Source organism: Scyliorhinus torazame, chromosome 16 (genome assembly GCF_047496885.1).
Source record: "Scyliorhinus torazame isolate Kashiwa2021f chromosome 16, sScyTor2.1, whole genome shotgun sequence".
NCBI classification, from domain to species: Eukaryota; Metazoa; Chordata; class Chondrichthyes; order Carcharhiniformes; family Scyliorhinidae; genus Scyliorhinus; species Scyliorhinus torazame.
This window is the reverse complement of record NC_092722.1, coordinates 5,704,832-5,726,905: the sequence shown is the minus strand read 5'-3', so window position 1 is coordinate 5,726,905 and position 22,074 is coordinate 5,704,832. Positions and strand designations below refer to the sequence as shown.

The following is a 22,074-nucleotide window of genomic DNA, read 5'->3' as shown; positions in this document are numbered from 1 at the left end:
CAGTCCTCGATCCTCGTAGCCAGCACTTTTGCCAGCAACTTAGCATCCACGTTGAGGCGCGAGATCGGCCTGTACGACTCACATTGCAGTGGGTCCTTGTCCCGCTTCAGGATCAAAGAGATCGTCGCCTCCGACATTGTCGGGGCCAGGGTCCCTCCCTCCCTTGCCTCATTAAAAGACCTCACTAGCAACGGGGCTAACAGGTCTACGTACTTCCTATAGAACTCAACTGGGAACCCGTCTGGTCCCGGGGCCTTCCCTGCCTGCATACTCCCCAGACCTTTGTTCAGCTCCTCCAACCCAATTGGTGCCCCCAAACCAGCCACCTCCTGCTCCTCCACCCTCAGGAACCTCAGTTGGTCCAAGAATCGTCTCATCCCCTCATCCCCCGCTGGGTACTGGGATCTGTACAGCTCCTCATAGAAGGCCTTGAATGCCTCATTTACTTTCACCGCACTCCACACCGTAGCTCCCCTTCCATCCTTGACTCCACCTATTTCCCTCGCTGCCATCCTCTTACGGAGCTGGTGTGCCAGCATCCGACTCGCCTTCTCCCCATACTCATACGTCGCCCCCTGCGCTTTCCCCCATGTATTTTTAATCCCACAATTGAAAGCAGTTACTTTCGCAAACAAAGGAGTGAACATCCTGAATGGATTGCAAACAGGATGTTGTAAGATTCTTGCTTCACGCATGAAGTAAGCAGCTTTCTCTATCAGAGCTCTGAATTAAAGGGTTTCTAAACATGTTATAGTTCAGGTTTTACTCAGCACTTACTGTCATGTTCTTGGCTACGTGATAATTTCCGTAAATGCTGTGAACTCGCTATTGTGTTCTTGCCTTGTGTTCCAAGGTTTAGAGATTAATCACGGGCAGTGGAGATTACGTGCTCCAGTCAATTGCAAAGGTAGAAATAATTGGTTATTGGAACAATGAGTAAAACCAGGCTAAACTGCTCAGATTTATTTACAAATTACACAGAAGCAAGAATACATTTAAAATAACCACACTTTTAAAAAATAAATTTAGAGTACCCAATTCATTTTTTTCCAATTAAGGGGAAATTTAGCGTGGCCAATCCACCTACCCTGCACATCTTTGGCTTATGGGGGCGAAACCCACGCAAACATGGGGAGAATGTGCAAACTCCACACGGAATGTGCAAACTCCACAGTGACCCAGAGCCGGGATCGAACCTGGGAAATAACCACACTTAAATAATTTATAAGCTGTTTATACCCAAATAGTCTTAAATCCTCAGTTCATTTAAACAGGTTGTGATCAGTCTCGAATTAATTGAAGACAGGTTTGCTTCACGTGTGGGCACAGGCAAGAACTGAAGACCGAGAGAAAGATTTGGGGTTTGTAAAGTATATTTTCTGTTAATGAAAAAGCAGGGGCTGGATTCTCCATTATTGAGACTATGTCCCCACACCGGTGTCAAAACGGTGGAATTTTACTCCTGAAATTCCTGTAAAAAAGTGAAACAAATTCATAGCCCTGCAGGGTGTTATCAGGGACCCGGAGTGATGAGCAGAATGTCTCCTTTTTCGCCCTCCAACAGAGCCGTCGGCTTCCCAGACTCTTCTTAGCATTGTGTGGAGCACAACAGTTTTCGGTGTTTCTGCAAAATGTCCAACATGCATCGCTCCTCAGTCTCTAACTGAGCCAGTCTCTGTGGTTTTTGTCAAGACGGAGGTGGCTTTGATGCTTCACGGATTTGGAGGTCCGCACCACAGGTAGTAACAAAGTGCCCCTGCCGTTTTCCTACAACTTTGTCTACGAGCCTTCAGTACCTTCACTATACCTGACTCGTTCTGTCCCTCATGTAACACTAATATTCCCTCCTGATTGTCCGATGAACTTTTACATAAATTTTGAGGATTTCCTACAACTATATTCCGAGTGGGATTTTCAATGCTGAGTGAAGTAATGGGTTCGCTGTTGACCAATAGACTCTCTTCAACCTCACCAGTCTTACATTCTCTCTTGGTCATCACAAGGCCACTGAGGGGTCAGTCCTCTCAGAATTGATTGACTCAACTGGCTCGATTCCTGGGTTGGCAACTTTAACCTCCTCATCTGGGTTTTGTAACCCCCGCCTGCATCTCCGCTTTCAGAATCAGTATGGGACATCACTGACTCTATGAGCAGTTTGGATTTTCCTGGCCTTTGTGGTTGCAGAACCACTACAGGATTCACCATCCACCTTCCCCTTAACTCTTGAAAAGGATTGATGGCCAATTACTTCACCTTCCTGGCTACCAACCTCTGCTACCTCGAAGAGGCGCTGTAAGTCTTCAAACGGATATGGGGCAACCAACCGCTTGCCTGGTATCATTTCACAGACCTTACTGTCCTCATGACTAACTGATGTCGTGCAGTCAGATATTCTTTCCTTCAGAGCAAGCCCGCTTTGGGAACTTTTTTCACCTGAAGGGAATTGCAATGGGTTTATCGCAAATTATTTTTAGACAAGTCCAATTCACCTACTTCCGGGTTGCCAACTCCTTTACCAGCTTTGGAAGAATTACTTGCCAATGGTTCCAGTTCAATTGGTGAAGAGCCTACACAGGAACAGCAGTCTATCTCGGATCATAATCAGACCCAAGGTCAAAGTCAAGGCTGTCGTATAACTCTTCCTCCCTACCATCACTCTTGCAACAACTATTTACCATTACTTTGTAACCAGGGCCTAGGTCAAAGCCAAAACTTTTGTCTTACTCCTCCTCCTTTCAAACATTCTTGTAATAACTGTTTACCAGTACCACACAATCAGAACCAAAGTCAAGACTCCAAATCTTCATTCTTATGGTCACCTTCAGTCTGAAAATGCTCAAGACCTGTTTCACTACCCTGGTCACTTAAACATGCTCAACAGCCGTCAACACCTCTTTCTCTGAGCAAGCTACTGCCCAATGAGTTTTCCTAGCTCCCGCAGGAACAAAGAAAAGTACAGCACAGGAACAGGCCATTCGTGCCCTACGCGTGCCCATCAGCTGCCATTTCAGGTGCTAATTGCAGGACTGCCTTCAAACTTTGGAATCATGGGCGAAGTTTTGCTAACTTTTGGTTGGCTCTTAATTCGTAATTTGCTCTGTTTGTTTAACCTTTGCTCTAGAGTCACCAGGTATCTTTATGATACCGCCATGAGGTTCAAGTTCAAGTCATGATCAATAACTCAACACACCAATTAGTAAGATTCAAATCAAAACACATTTATTACACGGAATTGGCCCACAAGGTCAGAGGAACAAATGGCCTTCCATTCAGGTCCTGAGTCTGCAGGATTCAAAAGCTGGTATAGACTGGTAGCTAGGAGCGCCTATCTCGTAGCGAGCGTTGACTGGAGACTTACTTGGTTGATGCGGCAGCTTGGACAGGTCACTCTCACGGGTTGATTCAAGTTGCTGAGTGACCCTGCCAAAGAAGGACGATTTGAACTTGGGGGCTTTACTTTATAGTCCCCAGGGGCTTCCCGCCCTTCAGGGCAGACCTGGTTCCAAATGATTGGACTGTGTTCCAATCATTTGGATTGATTTCTCCAATACTGGAGTTGTTCCCTGATTGCTGGGAGGTCCCTAAATGTCTGTTGGCCTTCCTTTGCCTTGTCTCCTGCTGGCGCCGAGGAGTCTGGCTTGGCTTTATTCACCTTAAGTGTTGCAATTGTGCCTTGGGATTGCTCATTACTATGCAGATGGCTGCTGGTTTTAGTGCTGTCTGGTTTTTTACAGGTTTCAATATACATGATTTCTGTACTTGCTAGCCTTTGCCTGTGTTGGCTGAATTTCCCTTCAGTCTTTGCGGTTCTCCATTTTAAGTCGAGAAGTGGCCAACCCAGGTGGCTACAGAAGCTACAACCTTCACTCCTGCTAAACCGTTCCCCAAAACTAAGTTTATTCCTTCCACTGGGAATTCCTTAACCATTCCAAAAACTACCGGACGTGACACGAAATCACACTCAAACTGTACTTTATACAATGGAACTGGGAAACTTCCACCCATCCCATTCACAAATACCTCAGCTTTCGCTAATCTCTCTGGAGGAAAAAACAAATGCTTCTCCAGCTCAAGAGTTTAAGTAGATCTTAAAATTGTCTCTTAAAATTGTTTTTTTTAAAAATATATTTTATTGAAATTTTTCGTTCACAATTTTTTCCCTTTATACTTCAAACATAAAGAAAATTTAACAGTATATGTAACATGATAACCACACTCTAAAAAAGAGTAACTGACCAACATGGTAAACTAATCAATTAACATAAAATGAAACTTTCCCCTCCCTCCCCTCCTCCCCCCCCCCCCCCCTTGGGTTGCTGCTGCTGGTCATCTGTCTTCCCTCTAACGTTCCGCTAGGTAGTCGAGGAATGATTGCCACCGCCTGGTGAACCCTTGAGCCGATCCTCTCAGGGCAAACTTAATCTGCTCCAGTTTTATGAACCCCGCCATATCGTTTATCCAGGCCTCCAGTCCGGGGGGTTTCGCCTCCTTCCACATGAGTAGGATCCTGCGCCGGGCTACTAGGGACGCAAAGGCCACGACATCGGCCTCTTTCGCCTCCTGCACTCCCGGCTCATCCGCAACTCCAAATAAAGCTAACCCCCAGCCTGGTTTGACCCGGACCTTCACCACCTTCGAAATCACTCCCGTCACTCCCTTCCAATACCCCTCCAGTGCCGGGCACAACGAAAACATATGTGTGTGGTTTGCAGGGCTTCCGCCGCACCTCCCACACTTGTCCTCCACTCCGAAAAACCTGCTCAACCTTGCTCCCGTTATGTGTGCTCTATGTAGCACCTTAAATTGAATCAGGCTAAGCCTGGCACACGAGGACGAGGAATTTACCCTGCTTAGGGCATCAGCCCACATACCCTCCTCTATCTCCTCCCCGAGCTCTTCTTCCCACTTTCCTTTCAGTTCGCCCACCAGCTCCTCCCCCTCTTCTCTCATCTCTCGGTATATCTCTGACACCTTGCCCTCCCCGACCCACACCCCCGAGAGCATTCTATCCTGGATCCCCTGTGTCGGGAGCAATGGAAATTCCCTCACCTGTTGTCTTGTGAATGCCCTCACCTGCATATACCTAAAGAAATTTCCCCGGGGCAGCTTATACTTTTCCTCCAATGCTCCCAAGCTCGCAAACGTCCCATCTATAAATAAATCTCCCACCCTCCTAATTCCCAACTGGTGCCAGCTCTGGAATCCTCCATCCATCCTCCCTGGGGCAAACCTATGGTCGTTCCTAATTGGGGACCCCACCAGGGCTCCCAGCCCACCTCTCTGTCGCCTCCATTGTCCCCAGATATTTAATGTTGCCGCCACCACTGGGTTCGTGGTAAATCTTTTTGGTGAGAACGGTAGTGGCGCCGTCACCAGCGCCTCTAGACTCGTCCCTTTACAGGACTTTCTCTCTAGTCTTTTCCACGCCGCTCCCTCTCCCTCTATCATCCATTTACGGATCATCGCCACATTGGCGGCCCAATAGTAGTCGCCCAAATTCGGCAGCGCCAGTCCCCCTCTATCTTTGCTACGTTGTAAGAACCCCCTCCTTACCCTCGGAACTTTCCCTGCCCACACGAAGCTCGTGATGCTCCTGTCTATTTTTTTAAAGAAGGCCTTAGTGATCAGTATAGGGAGACATTGGAATACAAATAGGAACCTCGGGAGGACCATCATCTTAATTGCCTGCACTCTGCCCGCCAGTGACAGTGGCTGCATGCCCCACCGTCTCTTAAAATTGTTATGGGTTTGGCTACTTCTGTCAAGGGAAATGGGACACAAAACCGGTATATCGCTCATCTACCTCATTCCTCACACCTGCTCCCACCGCAGTGTCCATGTTGGGTCTCCTATGTCCAATTAACGCTATCGTCTGCACTGTAGCATTCTCCACTTTCACACACTCCTCAGAATCCTCGCTTGTGAACCACATAGCAGCTTGCAGCGGGGGAGGTGGGGGTTCAATTCAACACCAAAGGTTTATGATTTTAAAACCGGCCAGCAGGGCTGGCAATAAAAGGGAACAAGGATCAGAAAAGGAGTTGACAAGTTCCCTACATACCATTCTCCAGCCTTTCCCCACACTCTTGCACATTGTTTTCATTCAAATAAACGTCCAAAGTCCTCTTGAATGTCTCGATTGAACCTGCCTCCATCACACCTCCAGGCAGTTCACCCCAGACCGGAAACACTTATTGTATGAAAACATTTTTTCTCTCATCACATTCGCTTCTTTTGCAAATTACTTCAAATCTGTTCCCTCTTATTCTCGAGCCTGCCAACAGCGCGTCTCAGAGTCAGCTCCCGGAACAGGGTGGCACGGCGAGGCGTGTGTCACCAGCGAATGGGCCGGGCCCCAGAGGACGCCCACCAGGGGCATCGAAGGCCACGGGATGCAGTAGGCAGCAGGCTGCCTCCGCCTCTGATGCGCATCCTGGGAACATAACTCGGTGCAGCAGTAGAGCACGGAAGGCTAAGCAGGTGAAGGATCAATGAGAAGGCACAGGGGGAGGGGAGGTTGGGGGTAAGGGAGTAAGGATGCGATGAGGGGTTGCGAGAGTTGGGGAAGGTGGGGCGGCACTATTGGGGATTGGGGCATGGTATGTTGCCTGCTATGCTCAACTCTGTGCCCTCCGAGGGATCCCCTCAACAGCCTCACGTCAGGCCCAACCTGCTGTAAACCTCGCCGACGCAAGGTCACTTTGGCAAGGTTTGAAGATCTTGCGAGGGGGCATCATGTGACAGGGGGTCCGTGAATGAGATTTAAATGAAGTGAACTTTATTTAAATGAAGTTCACACCCTTTGTGGGTGTGAACATCGTAATGCGGCCAGCGAGGGGCGGGGAAATCAGGAAACGCGATATCGCCAACGAGGAATCATGTTTCCCGATCCTTGCGAGAATTTCTGCCCTTGCTACTGATCCCATGGGCGATGAGAGCAGCCTCAAGATTGTGCCCATGCTCTCTGGAATGGCCAGGTAACAGAGGGGAGCAACTGTGTCTGACTGCACAGGGGAAGTGCTAAAAACCCCTGTCTACCTCCATTGTATGTTGATGGGTTTGACCATGGGACGTGGAAGCTACTTTGTTAACATGACCAGATTATAGATTACATCATATTGTGTATCAAAATAGCCAGTTGTCACCTGACCAGAAGCCCTTCATTTTTGAAAGCCTTTTGAATGGTAAGCCCAATAGCAGAAGAAACAGTGCTGCAGAATGCAAAAGGTAAAAAACACTGCAGAAAACTAGCTATATAAATTCTAACTTCTTTACCAAGCCATAATCCTTTAGTTAAGACTTCCTCAAAACCGGTTCCTTGGAAACCCTAAATCAGCATGGAAAACAAACCTGGACCACTGGCTTCATGTACTATCAAGGCTGCCATTCTCAACTTGTACAGCTCCTAATCCCAATAAATCGCCACAAAGTCCTGTCTTCAGCTACCTGGACACACCTGATTCTAAGTCCTCAGTGAAAGAACCCCTCTAACTATTCTGATATTGACGTGAACTATTAATTATTCTGTTTGATTTTAATATTTATAGAAGTGAAACTCCTTTCCCATGTGTGCATATATAATACTCCCGGTGTAACAAACAAAGTGTATCTGATTATGGACATAAGGATTGAAGAATTAGGGGGTTCAATCTTTCGACTCTGTTCATAACACATAATATATGAGAAAATAGCTAACATTTAGGTAGTAAAATGGATATTGCATATTTTGAAGTTCATGACAATCAGAATTTACAAGTTTGATCCCTTCCTTATGCCGATCACAGTTGGGGTGACATTAGAGGTGCTATTATTAGTACTCCTGGGTGTGGGAGAGGAAAATGGTTCAGTCTTTCCGTTCTTGGTTATTATCTAGTTCCCCCTAAAGAAAATGTACATCTCATGTACATGGGCGTTGGATGAGGACAGAAATAGAATCAGCTCTGCTGACTTCCCCATACAAATGATCACTGTTAAAGTCACACGCGGGTTATGTTTCAAGGTATCAGAAGGTAATTGGTGGAATTGCATAGTAGCAAAGAGACAAAAGCAATCCGAATAGCTGGGAAAAGATTGACAAAACAATCTCATGACAGTTTGGTTCTTATTTCAAATTAGATGTGCTTCATGCTGATCTCCGACCAACCAGAGGTGAACTGTTGCCTTCAGGCCCAATTTTTATTCCAAGGAAACTGCTGTGACATGTGCCCTGCAGGTGAGCGAGTCAGTCTTTGATCATTACCTCTGTAATATTTTTTGTAGCATTCGGAAGCTCAGAGGAAAACCACTGGCGGTTGCCTGGTGCATGGTATGTGATTCTGTCTTAAAGCTGCAAAACTGGCAAACCTGGTGCTTTTATTTTCAAGTAGCTGGATTTAAAAGAAAGAAAGAATTGGATTTATGCAACACCATTAACAAGCTCAGGACGTCCCATAGTATTCATCACCCAATGAAGTAATTTTGAATGTGCAGTAATTCACCTGTTTCAATCTGTGGACGTGATACTTTGGAAAATTATTTTTTTGCATACTTACTGCTTCACCAACAGTCGAATTGTCAGACTGCAGAAAAAGGACAGGTGGAATCTGAGGTGAAATATCACAGAGCCATCCTTCTGGTCCACAGTGTCGATTCAGAGAAAAATCAACTAACTATTGACATGTTGAGCATTGAATCTTATAGATGTTGTTGATGGTTTTAAAAATGTTAAATTGTTTTTCAGATATTTAATCTGCTCCAAATTACAAACCGCCATGTTGATAACCTGAAACTTTGCAAACCCTTATCAACCTTGTGTATATTGATAATAATAATCTTTATTGTCACAAGTAGGCTTACATTAACACGACAATGAAGTTACTGTGAAAAGCCCCTAGTCCTCACATTCCGGCGCCTGTTCGGGTACACTGAGGGAGAATTCAGAATGTCCAATTCACCTAACAAGCACGTCTTTCGGGACTTGTGGGAGGAAACCGGAGCACCCGGAGGAAACCCACGCAGACATGGGGAGAACATCCAGACTCCACACAGACAGTGACCTAAGCTGGGAATCGAACCTGGGACCCTGGCGCTGTGAAGCAACAGTGCTAACCACTGTGCTACCGTACAATTAACCTTCATATTTAACTTATCCCTCATCATGACAATGACTTGTTTTACTCCCTGTTGTAAGATGCTTTATAAATTCTACTTATTTTTACAATAAGAATTTTAGGTTCAAATTTAATGATCCAGTATGACTCTATGTCCATTAGATGAATATAATGAACAAGTGTGGTGTGATCTCAACTGAGACAATTGAACAACCTCCTGGAATTCATTTCAATGACCTGGGCTGAATAGAGCAAAAATCAGCTAAGGTTACTGTTACTTTTTTTTTTGAAAATATTTTATTGAGGCATTTAGATATTAACACAACACACATAATCACAAATCAAATCAAACCAACTGGACTGCAAATAACGGTTACTGTTCCTGACTTATATCCAGTGACACCCATTGATAAATCCACCTACGCAGACCCCAGGAGAGAACATTCTCATCTGTCAGTAGAATACCTTGCTAACTCAATAAACCCAGGCTCCCATATAAACAATGACCAGCTGAAATAGTCAATGATTTACCACACATCAGCTGTGGTCAAACAGCTCTATACTAAACCTGAAACCTTCAGAATCTGCTATGCTCACTGTACACTAACATTCTATGAAGGAAACTTCCAATGATTTTTGATTGGCCATTTTGATCCCTTGTGTCTCATGTACTTGTGGTTACCATTCTTGGTACGTATTAACATGCAATATTTGGTAAAGTGATCCAAGAAAGATTGGAATTTCTACCAATATTGTGGATCCTGGAAATCAGGAAGAAGAGAAAATGCTGGGAATGGTCAGTCGGTGAAGTGGCATCGGTGGGGGGGGGGCGGGGGGGGGGGGGGGGGGGGGGAACACAGTTAACTTTTAAAGTTGATGACCTTCAGAACACGCAAAGGTTATAAATGTAACAGAAAGGGTGGAGTAGTGGGTTAGCCCTGTTGCCTCACGGTGCCGAGGTCCCAGGTTCGATCCCGGCTCTGGGTCACTGTCCGTGTGGAGTTTGCACATTCTCCCCGTGTTTGCGTGGGTTTCGCCCCCACAACCCAAAGATGTGCAGGGTAGGTGGATTGGCCGCGCTAAATTGCCCCTTAATTGGAAAAAAATTAATTGGGTACTCTAAATAAAAAAATAAAAAAATAAATGTAACAGAAAGAGAGTCGGGGAAAGGGGGGGAGAACAAAAGGAAAGATCTGTAGTTGGCTGGAAGACAAGACAATGACTAAATGAATGATGGTGCAAGGCCAACGGAGATGGTAATGAGTCAAGTAAAGGAACACAAGGTCAGTCTAAAGGTATGAATAGAAATACAAAATCATTATCAAAAGTTGCTGTCTTACAAAGTGGGGGCAGAGGTTAATATCTGAAACCATTGAACTCAGCGTTGAGTCCTGTAGACTATAAGGTGCCGAGTCAAAAGATGAACTTTGGTGCTGCTCCGCAAGCTAATGTTGAGCTTTATTGAAACGGCGACAGGAGGCTGAGGTCAGAGGGGTCACAGTGGGAGTCAGAATTACAATAACAGACAATTTGTAAGTTCTTGGAGGTATTTAATCTCCAAATCTACCGACTCGATGTGTTTGTTTGAGAACTTCACCATTCAGGCAACAGGATAGAATCTGGTGATGTAACTCAGGAAATACTTAAGAAACAAAAGTAATATTTAAAGTTAAGCAGCAATTTCACTGGCTTAACATGGTTCTTGCTTCCTTGTTCAACCCAGGGAGCAAGGCAACATGTGGGCCTCTCTGTCTCTCAACTTCTGGGGTCTTCTGTTCCTATCTGGAAAGCAATTTTCAGTTCAGTCCCCAAATCCAGTTTGCCTGTTATCTCAAATATGGAGCTCTAGAACTCTTTCAAAACTATAACCTGGGTGTAAGATGTGTCCTGCTTACGGGATTCTGATTGATTTGAGTGGTGCATTGATCAGTTTCTGATTTGTTTAGGTGATGGATGACACTCAATGAGTGTTAACCACTCATTGAACCGTCTCTATCGTTATAATCTTTCCTATTGTCTTATTGAATTTTGTGACTTCTGTTGAGGCAATGGGTCTTAAGATGCTTTTGGGACCTGCGTTTAGTTTCAATGTTTGCTTATTTGAGACAAGGGGGTGTGGAATCTAACATTGATGGCTATTATTTAGGCTCAATAACCCAAATATTCAATTGATGTCTTGTAGAATTAATCATTTATCAGTTTAGATTTATAGTTTTATTTCTACGCCCACATCCACTGTCTATCTACAATAAAATTAATTGTAAGCTCAAACAACAGCACCTCATCTTTTACCTGGGCACTTTGCAATCTTTCAGGCTCAACACTGAGTTCAACAGGTTGATCATCAATTTCTCCCCCATTTTCTCCGACAGCAACTGTTGACGATCATTCTGCAATTCCTTTTTGCACCTCCTGTGGATGGGTAAACTGCCTCCCCAGGCAGCAATGCATCCCTGTGACAGAGGGAAAATGCTTGTGCGAACAGGAGGTGGCCTTTAATTGGGGCATTGAGTGGCTAGTTGTATGCTCAGCGGGCGACTGTCTCCTGAGGTTCCTGCTGCTGACGGTAAGGTGGCAGGAAGAAGTCGGGCTCCTTCCTATGTCCACAGCCCATTTCCAACGGGCCTGGAAAATCTAGCCCTTCGTCTCACTATCTCACAAAGCTGAAGCCCCAACGCCAGGGTCCAAAGCTGGAGCTGACCCACTCTGATGGGTGGCAGGACCATGGGGAGGCATCTTGCAAATTAACAGGCTGCTTTATATGATTTCAAGTTAAATACAATCTTTTTCTGATTGTGCTGTCACCTAGATTAAATTATAATGAAATTCATCTGTATGTCTCACTAATTTTGGGTTGTTGAAACTAGAAAAATGCTGGGTACATAGTAACATGAGCCCGATTCCACCTGCGTTTGTCACCTTTCGACTTGACGATTCCATCCCTGCCCAGCCTCCCACAGTTTACCCACCATAAATTTAAGGTCATCCAAAATTCTTCTCTACAACTTGCACGGAGTCCTGTTCGCCCATCACCCCTGTGCTCGCTGACCTACATTGGCTCCCGGTGAAGTAGTGTCCCAATTTTAAAATTCTCATTTTCAAATCCCTCCGTGGCCACCCATTTCCCTTCCTCTAATCTCCGACGGGCGCACAACCCTTCAGGATCATGGGCGGGATTCTCCGACCCCCCCCGCCGGGTCGGAGAATCGCCGGGGGGCGGCGTGAATCCCCCTCCCCGCCGACCGCCAAATTCTCCGACACCGAAAATTCGGCGGGGGCGGGAATCGCGCCGGTCGGCGGGCCCCTCCCGGCGATTCTCCGGCCCGCGATGGGCCAAAGTCCCGCTGCTGCCATGCCAGTTCCGCCGGTGTGAATCAAACCACCTCCCTTACCAGCGGGACTGGCGGATCTGGTGGGCTCCGGGGTCGTCGGGGTGGCGTGGGCCGATCTGGCCCCGGGGCGTGCCCCCAAGGTGGCCTGGCCCGCGATCGGGGCCCACCGATCCGCGGGCGGGCCTGTGCCATGGGGGCACTCTTTTCCTTCCGCCTCCGCCATAGCCTCTGCGATGGCCAATGCGGAAGTGACCCCCCTGCGCATGCACGGGGATGACGCCAGCAGCCGCTGACGCTCCTGTGCATGCGCGGACTTCTGCCGTCCGGCGGAGTCCTTTCGGCCCCGGCTGGCGTGGCACCAAAGGTCTTTCCCGCCAGCTGGCGGCGCGCCAACCACTCCGGCGGGGGCCTAGCCCCTCAAGGTGAGTGCTTGGCCCCTAAAGGTGCGGGGAAATCCGCACCTTTGGGGCGGCCCAACGCCAGAGTGGTTCCCGCCACTCCATCCCGCCAGGACCCCCGCCCCACCGGGTAGGGGAGAATCCGGGCCCATATGCTCCTCTTAATTCTTTCCACATGAGCATCCTGACTTTATCGGGCGGCATGGTAGCACAGTGGTTAGCACTGGTGCTTCCGAGCTCCAGGGTCCCAGGTTCAATTCCTGGCTTGGGCCACTCTCTGTGCAGAGTCTGCACGTTCTCCCCGTGTCTGCGTGGGTTTCCTCCGGGTGCTCCGGTTTCCTCCCACAAGTCCCGAAAGACGTGCTTGTTGGGTGAATTGGACATTCTGAATTCTCCCTCTGTGTACCCGAACAGGTGTCAGAATGTGGCGACTAGGGGTTTTTCTCAGTAACTTCATTGCGGTGTTAATGTAAGCCTACTTGTGACAATAAAGATTATTATTGTCATTAGTTGTTCCACCCTTGGTGGCCGTGCCGTCAGCTGGCAGGGCCCCAAGTTCTGGAATTCCCTCCCTAAACCTCTCTGCCTCTAACCTGTTTTTTTCCTTTAAAGAAACATGGAACATTTACAGCACAAAAGGACTCCAATTGGCCCATTGTATCTGTACTGGTCAGAAAAGGGCCATTTGCCTAATCCCACGTTTCAATGCTAAATTGGCAGCCCTGTGCATTATGGGGCTTTTCAAATACATGTCAAAGTATTTTTTGAATATGATGAGAGCTTCTGCCTCTACCACCCTTACAGGCAGCGAGTTCCAGATCTCCATGACCCCCAGGTGAAATCATTTTTCCTCAACTCCCCTCTAATCGTTCTATCAGTTACTTCAGAAGAATGTGAGGGGATCGAATTCAAAAGTATAAAAAGGGGCAGACTGGATGCAGGAATGTTGTTTCCTCTGTCTGGAGGGTCTAGGACACGGGGCCACAGCCTCAGGATACAGGGTAAGCCATTTTAGGACTGTGATGAGGAGTAATGTCAGTCAGAGAGGGTGGTGAACCTGTGGCATTCCCGATCACAGAAGGCCGTGGAGGCCAAATCACTGACTATATTGAAAAATGAGACACTATTTAAGATTGAGACGCTAAAGGTGTCAAGGGGTATGGGCCAGCATTGGATTATGGCATTGAGATAGAGGGCCAGCCATGTCCATATTGAATATTGGAGCAAACTCAAAGGGCAGACAGGCCGACCACCATTCCTAATTTCTATGTTTAAATCTCAGCACGCTGTTTATTGACCGCTGTGCTAATGGAAATAGGCCCTTCCTTTTCACTCTATGTTGGCCCCTCATAATTTAATACACCTCAATTAAATCTACCTTCAGCCTCCTCTGTTCCAAATAAAACAACTCCAGCCTGTCCAATCTTTCCTCATAGCTAAAGTTCCCCATTCCTGGCAACATCCTTGTAAATCTACTCTGTACCTTGTCACAATGCCTTGACCAGGACTGAATACAATACAGCTGTAGCCTAATTGGTGGTTTCTTGCAGTTCGTGTCACCTCCCTAATCATAGAATCATAGAATTTACAGTGCAGAAGGAGGCCATTCGACCCATCACATCTGCACCGGCTCTTGGAAAGAGCACCCTACCTAAGCCCACACCTCCACCCTATCCCCGTAACCCAGTAACCCCATCCAACACTAAGGGCAATTTTGGACACTAAGGGCAATTTAGCATGGCCAATCCACCTAACCTGCACATCTTTGGACTGTGGGAGGAAACCGGAGCACCCGGAGGAAACCCACGCACACACGGGGAGAACGTGCAGTCTTCGCACAGACAGTGACCCAAGCCGGAATCGAACCTGGGACCCTGGAGCTGTGAAGCAATTGTGCTAACCACCATGCTACCGTGCTGCCCTGATCTTATAGTCTATGGCTTAGCAAATAAACTAAAGTATCTTATGCTTTCTTGGACATCTTATCTACTTGTCCTGTTCCTTCAAGATTTGAGAACATGCTCTTTGAAATCCCTTTACTGCTCCACACTTTTCTGAATTCTACCATTTATTACAAATTCTCTTGCCTTGGTCCCCACCCCAACAAATGCTTTACCTTGCATTCCCCACTTCCATGGATTGAATTCTATTTCCCACCTGACCCGTACATTGACTCCTTCCTGCAGCTTTTTTTCTCACTGACAACCACACAGCAAATCTTTGCATTGTACGCAAAATTATTAATTATGCTTCCCACATTCAGGTCTAAAGTCATTGATATCTCCCACGAAGAGCAAGGGACTTAGTGCTGGGCCCTGCAGAACCCCACTGGATTGGCCTATCAGACACAAAACCACACGGACACTCCTTAAAGCCTAACTCTTTCACCACAGTCATAGAAACATGGCAGCTGCCCTAATACCACCTTATTTGGTTTGGTGTCAAGTATAGCAGAAGAATGTTCTAAAAAACATCTTGGGCAGTTTATTATGTTAAAGAGGCTCTATAAATACACGTTTTTTGCTGTTGTTGAGTTGTGGTTTGTTTCTATTCAGGTTGAGTTGGTGTAATCATGTTTCTCTCGATATCCCAGCAGTTCACCTTGTGGTCCTGTTGGAGTGGATTAGTGCCAACTGATCACATTTAAATGGAAAAAGGCATAGATGAGCCATTACTTTCAATTCCGTAGCAAAATGATTTGGAAGAAGGGAGGGAATCTGAGACCAGATCAAATCTTGTAATGGGAAATGTATCTGTTTTAAATGGTGGCACTTTAATTATTTTTATTGCAGGTACTCTACTGACAGGCTACTGTGGAGCAACAACCCAAACAAAATGTGAGAGGTGTCTTGAAGGCACCTTCACCGATCAAGTGCATACTTTAAAAACATGTTATCAGTGTCTGGAATGCAAAGGAGGTAAAACACAGTAATATTACTACTGAGCCATAGAAAATATGCTCAGGTGAGCCAAACCTGTATTCAAGATATCAATGTGCTTTGGTTATTTTCTGTGACTGTGAAGCTATGTACTTCACTCCCATCAAACCTTGTCATCATTTCCACATATCTCAAGTATTGCACACTTGTGTGCTTAGTATTGCCAATGGAATTGTAGTTGTACTATTCATCAATATCTCCTTTGTACTAGTTATTTTTTGATTTGTTTTTTATTGAATTTTTATATGTGATTTGAGGACAACTGCTTAAAGGTTTGCCTTTAAATCTTTTTCTTTTGAAAGTATTTTTATTCAACAAATTTTCAACAGTTTTACAAACGAAAACAACCCCCCCCCCCCCCACACACACACACACACGGCAGTCAATGAAAACCAATTCCCAAAAATGCATGATGAACAAGCCTCAACAAATGTAGAACCCGTCATGCTCCCCCCTCAGCACGAACTTCACCTTTTCCAGGGTCAAAAACTCCAGCAGGTCCTCCCGCCACGCCGAGGCACACTGTCCCACAGGGATCGGTGATCGACTCAGCATTCTATGGACAAACCGTTCTCACTTTGCCCCTTGGGCAATATTTAATCAGTATGTTGGATAAGTGAACCTCCATATCTAAGGATTCAATCCATGCCAGGGTTTCTACAGCTAAGGTGCTTTTCACTAACTTTTTTGGCTTCCCAAGCCAAAAGGGCAATACATCATTCTTTCCCAAAAATATGATTAATCTTGCGGTATTCTAATATCCATACGGAAGATCGGCATATGAAGCACCATTAAACATGACCAAACTCAGAGTACCTGGTTTACCCAAGGCTGGGAACTTGAGTGTGCATTTCTCCTAGTTTAACTTCTTTAATGTTTTGCTTGCTCTTAGAACTGCCTCTACTATATTATCATGGTACTCAGCTCCAACACATCATAATAGGCATCAGAACTAGTCTGTGTGAAAAACCAATTCAACCGTCCAATCAGTTTTCTCAATTGATTGGTTTCTTCCTTGGATGCTAGCTGCTCTTTTTATGAAGACCTAACCCGATTTATTGGGATGCGACATTTTCTAGATAAGATTGTTGATTCAATATCACTGCTAACTTATTTTGCTTGCTGTTTAAATCTATGTGTTTAAAGGTCCCTGAAGCTTGAACTCCTTCTGACCCTTGAACTCCTTCTTGGTTTTACCAATCACCCATTGTTCAGATTCTCCAGAACTTCCCCATAAAAATCATCCACCTGCATGATAAACATTCCTGCTAGTTTCTCCTTGGGGTACCAATGGAACATTGCAGTCTGCTTTGAACTGGAAGCAACCCATTTTCAACAGGACCTACCTTATGGAGAACGACCATACTCCTGATGCAACATTCAATCCGTAAAAACACTCATTTAATTTCCAGTTTGTCTTCTATACCGCCAGCTTCTTCAGCTAATTTCAAAATTACTTCCCTTTAAAATTGCTCACCCTGCAAAAATGCAGCTTTTCTATCTATTGATTTGCATTCCCAGGAGGATGTTGCTAAAATGTTGTCCACTTTGGTCTCTTGATTCCAAAGTCTTTCCTCAAAACCCTGAGCTACCAGTCTCTCTTTAGCCTTGTGTGTGCGATCAGAGCGCACCTTTTCCCATGCACATCTACCTGTGTGATCAGGTTAGCTGGCCCTTCTCTGGTATTTCAGTATATTCTTTCCAAATTCTTTCCAACTTTCCAGCTCTTTGTTTTGCTTCTATTATCAGCTTATTGGCAGTGACTAGAATTTCTCTAAGATGAGGCCTTCTATTTCCCGGTGACATTCCTTGCTTGTTCTGCAGTTCTCCTTCTGGTCAAGCTACCACCTTTACTCACCCCCTTCTCTCTTCCTGGGCTGCTACAGCATGATCTTTCCTGCATGTTTTCACAGTCCCGTCTAAGTCAGAGATCTTTTTGTGGTTCACTGTCAGAACTCACACTGCTTTCTGGCCTTCCATATTTTTGCATAATTTTGCCGATCCACGGGTCTTATCTCCTGACCTTTATCCAGCACATTTAACCCATGTTTATATTCACCACTGGCCTTCCCTATGATGGCAGCATCCCTCCACACACATTGACCCCTTCTGGCACGTATGTTACCTTTGTTTCTTCTATTGAATAAATAACGTTATCCTGTGCTTCAGTGTTACTTTGTTTATCATCAATCATTTTTTTCAATTTGCCATAGTCAGTTCTTCAGAATTGCCCAATATGAGCATGTGTAGCGCATGGTGCCTCTTCACGCTCTATGTCTTGTTCAGAATCTGTGAAGGTACAGTCAGTGCCCATTAGCCTCAAAAGAATGAACCTTAACGGTTTGATTCCTGTGTTGTACAATTGCTACTTTTTCTTCACTGCCTATCACTTTGCCAGGTTCTATTCTTTCCGTCCAGATCTCTTAGTCTAAACTGCATTTCCGATGGCCTAATGGGTGCCCTAAGGCTCACTGAATTTTCCCCCAAACCTTAGCTTTGAAAGCCTTTCTATTTTTTTAATTTAGAGTACCCAATTCATATTTTCCAATTAAGGGGCAATTTAGCATGGCCGATCCACTTAGCCTGCACATCTTTGGGTTGTGGGGGCGAAACCCACGCAGACACGGGGAGAATGTGCAAACTCCACACGGACAGTGACCCAGGGCCAGGATCGAATCTGGGACCTCGGCGCCGTGAGGCAGCAGTGCTAATCACTGCGCCACCGTGCTGCCCTTTGAAAGCCTTTCTGCGTGCATGCAATGCATTCAGATGAGGAGAAAAAGTAGAGCTAATTCTAGTCCCTTCTAGAACAGGGGAATCATCTGACAGGAGCGAAGGCAACTTTGGATTCCTGTTATGCACCAATTGATATGGACTGTAACCCCCCCCCCCCCCCCCAAACCATTTGCAAAGAGTACTTTGCAAGCAATACCCATGCCAACACCATTTGTAATTTCCAAACTGGTTGATCAGCCAGTGTTTTATGTAACATGTTCTCCCTGTGTCTGTGTGCCCCCCCCCCCCCCCAAACAACCCAAAGATATGCCGGGTAGGTGGATTGGCCATGCTAAATTGTCCCTTAATTGAAGGGGAAAAAGTTTCATGTAACAGGTCATCTATCACTGCGTGGTCTCTCTTGCACAGACCATTACTGAATGGGCTCTCAGCCGCAGTGTGATGTCCAAATTTTCACACATGTCTCAAAACTACCCATTGGCAAAATTCCCTGTCATTATCTGTCAGGAATTTTGCTGATGTCCCCAATCCTGTTCCCATCCATTTATCCATAACCATATCAACAATAGTCCGTTTGTCCTTACCAATGGATAGGCCAAATCTGGTCACCATATCTATAAAATGCAGCAGAAAAATGCCTCTATGTTTGTCCCATGGTCCTTTGCCACTGAATCATTAAATTCCTTGGTTAGTGGCAAGCTGCAGTTTTCTCTGTTCAGACTCTTCATCCAATGCTCATAACCTTATCTTACAAATCCAATTGGCTTAACAAGGTAATTATCAAATGATACAATTGCTAAAACATTGACAATTGGATCTTTAAAAAATAAGATGTAAGATGTTGGGTTTCGGGGTGGCGGCAGGTTGGGATGGAGTATTTCAGGGATTTGTTTATAGGGGACAAATGCACAAGGCTGGAGGAGTTGGATGAATTGTATGAGCTGTCCATTGGGAAAGGTTTTAGGTACCTGCAGGTTCGGGATTTTGTGTGGAGAGAGGTGCCGTCCTTCCCAGGGCTGCAGCCTCCGGTGTTGCAGGACAAGCCGTTATCGGAGGATCAGATAAGGGAGGGGATGGTGTTGGATATTTATGAGGAATAATGGAGTGGGAGGGAGTCCTGGTGGAGGATATTAAGCGCAAGTGGGAGGAGGGGCTGGGTGGGGAGGTGGGGGCCGGGACGTGGGCGGAGGCCTTGCGTCCTCATCGTGTGCGAGGTTGAACCTGAGGGTCCACATGACGGTCGCCGAGATGAGCAAGTTCTTTACGAAGATGGAAGGATACATGTGCGCGGGGGGGGGCCCAAACCATGTCCACATGTTCTGACCGTGTCCAAGGCTGAGGGGGTTCTGACAGAGGTTCCCGATTGTGATGTCCGAGCTGCTGGTTTTGGAGGTGGTTCCGAGTCCGAGTTGGCGATATTTGGCGAGCCGGAAGACCCAGGAGTCCAAGGGTTGAGAGAACTGATGTTTTGGCCTATGTCTCCCTGATAGCCCAGAGACGGATTTTGCTAGGGTGGTGGGACATGGAGCTCCCGAAAGCGAGGGACCTGGCAGAATTTCTGAGGTTGGAGAAGGTTAATTTCGCTCCGCTGGGCAAGGAGGTGGAAACAGTTCATCGATTTCTTCATGGAGAATTGAGGGGTCAGCAGGTGGGAGAGGGGTTTTTGGGGGTTACAATGGGGAAGACGGGATGTAACGGGGTGTTGGTGTCAGAGGGTGTTGGAGGGTTGTGGTTGTTTGTCTGATATTTGTGCATATATGTTAAATGCCTTGAATAAAAAGATTTAAATAAACTATTGTGAGCGATTCAGTGATGGTCATGCCACTGAATGTCAGAACATCCACACTTCTGATCTGAAGGTGATTGATAAAGCAGCAGTAGATGGTTGCGCCTAGGGCAGGACCCTAATAAACTCCTGCAGTGATGTCCTGGGACTATGATTAACTTCCAACAACCACAACCAGCTTCCATTGTGCCAGATAAATCTCCAACCAGTGGTGTATTTGCTCCCGATTCCCATAGAGTCTATTTTTGCCACATTCGGTCATAGAATTTACAGTGCAGGAGGAGGCCATTCGGCCCATCGAGTCTGCACCGGCCCTTGGAAAGAGCACCCTACTTAAGCCCACACCTCCACCCTTTCCCCGTAACTCAGTAACCCCACTCAACCTTTTTGGACACTAAGGGCAATTTATCATGGCCAATCCACCTAACCTGCGCACCTTTGGGTTGTGGGGGCGAAACCCACGCAAACACGGGGAGAATGTGCAAAGTCCACACAGATAGTGACCCAGAGCTGGGATCGAACCTGGGACCCCGGCGCCTTGAGGCAGCAGTGCTAACCGTGCTACCCCAGTGACACGTTCCTGATGATCAAGACTAAACTGATGGGGTGGTAATTGGCTGGGTTGGATTGGTTCTGCTTTTTGTGTACAGGACACACCTGGACAAGTTTCCACATTGCCAGGTAGATGCCAGTGTTGTACCTGTACTATAACAGCTTGGCTGGAGACACCATTAGGCCACTCGGCCCATCAAGTCTGCTCTGCCATTCAATCATGGCTGATATTTTTCTCAACTCCATTCTCCTGCCTTCTCCCCATAACCCCTGATCCCCTTATTAATCAAGAACCTGTCTATCTCTGTCTTAAAGACACTCAGTGATTTGGCCTCCACAGCCTTCTGCGGCAAAGAGTTCCACAGATTCACCACCCTCTGGCTGAAGAAACTCCTCCTCATCTCTGTTTTAAAGGATCATCCCTTTAGTCTGAGATGGTGTCCTCTGGTTCTATTTTTTCCGACAAGTGGAAACATCCTCTCCACGTCCACTCTATCCCGGCCTCACAATATCCTGTAAGTTTCTATAAGGTACCTCCTCATCCTTCTAAACTCCAACAAGTACAGATCCAGAGACTTCAACTGTTCCTAATACGACAGTTCTTCATTCAAGTGCTCATTCTGGTGAACCTCCTCTGGACCCTTTCCAAGGCCAGCACATCCTTCCTTAGATATAGGGCCCAAAACTGCTCACAATACTCAAAATGGGGTCCGACCAGAGCCTTATACAGCATCAGAAGTACATCCCGGGACTTGTATTCTATCCCTCTCGACATGAATGCCAACATTGCATTTGCCTTCCTAACTGCCGACTGAACCTGCACATTAACCTTAAAAGAATCATGAACAAGGACCCCCAAGTCCCTTTGTGCTTCTGATTTCCTAAGCATTTGCCCATTTAGAAAATAGTCTATGCCTAAATTCCTCCTTCCAAAGTGCATAACCCCACATTTTTCCACATTGTATTCCATCTTGTTTTGCCACTTCTTTGCCCACTCTCCTAGCCTGTCCAAGTCCTTCTACATATCTTTGTATCATCTGCAATCTTAGCAACAGTGCCTTCAGTTCCTTCTTCCAGACACAGCAAGATGTGGAGCACACGTTTTCAGAACTATTGCCGGTATGTGGTCTGTGCCCATAGATTTTGCAGTATCCAGTGTCTTCAGCCATTTCCTGATAGCACGTGGAGGGAATTGATATTTGCTGAAAACTGACATCTATGATGCTGGAGACCTCAGGAAGA

At 46.2% G+C, this 22,074-nt stretch overlaps 1 protein-coding gene across 2 annotated transcripts in view; it reads left to right on the top strand.

Annotated features, from left to right (window-relative positions):
* LOC140392549 (tumor necrosis factor receptor superfamily member 5-like) overlaps positions 1 to 22,074 on the top strand; it is an 85,210-nt gene that overhangs the window by 6,828 nt on the left and 56,308 nt on the right. For both annotated transcript variants that reach the window (XM_072477853.1, XM_072477854.1), the window contains 2 exons: positions 8,116 to 8,212; positions 15,612 to 15,737. In XM_072477853.1, the coding sequence (XP_072333954.1) occupies positions 8,116 to 8,212; positions 15,612 to 15,737 (223 nt within the window). The remainder of the gene's footprint in view (positions 1 to 8,115; positions 8,213 to 15,611; positions 15,738 to 22,074) is intronic.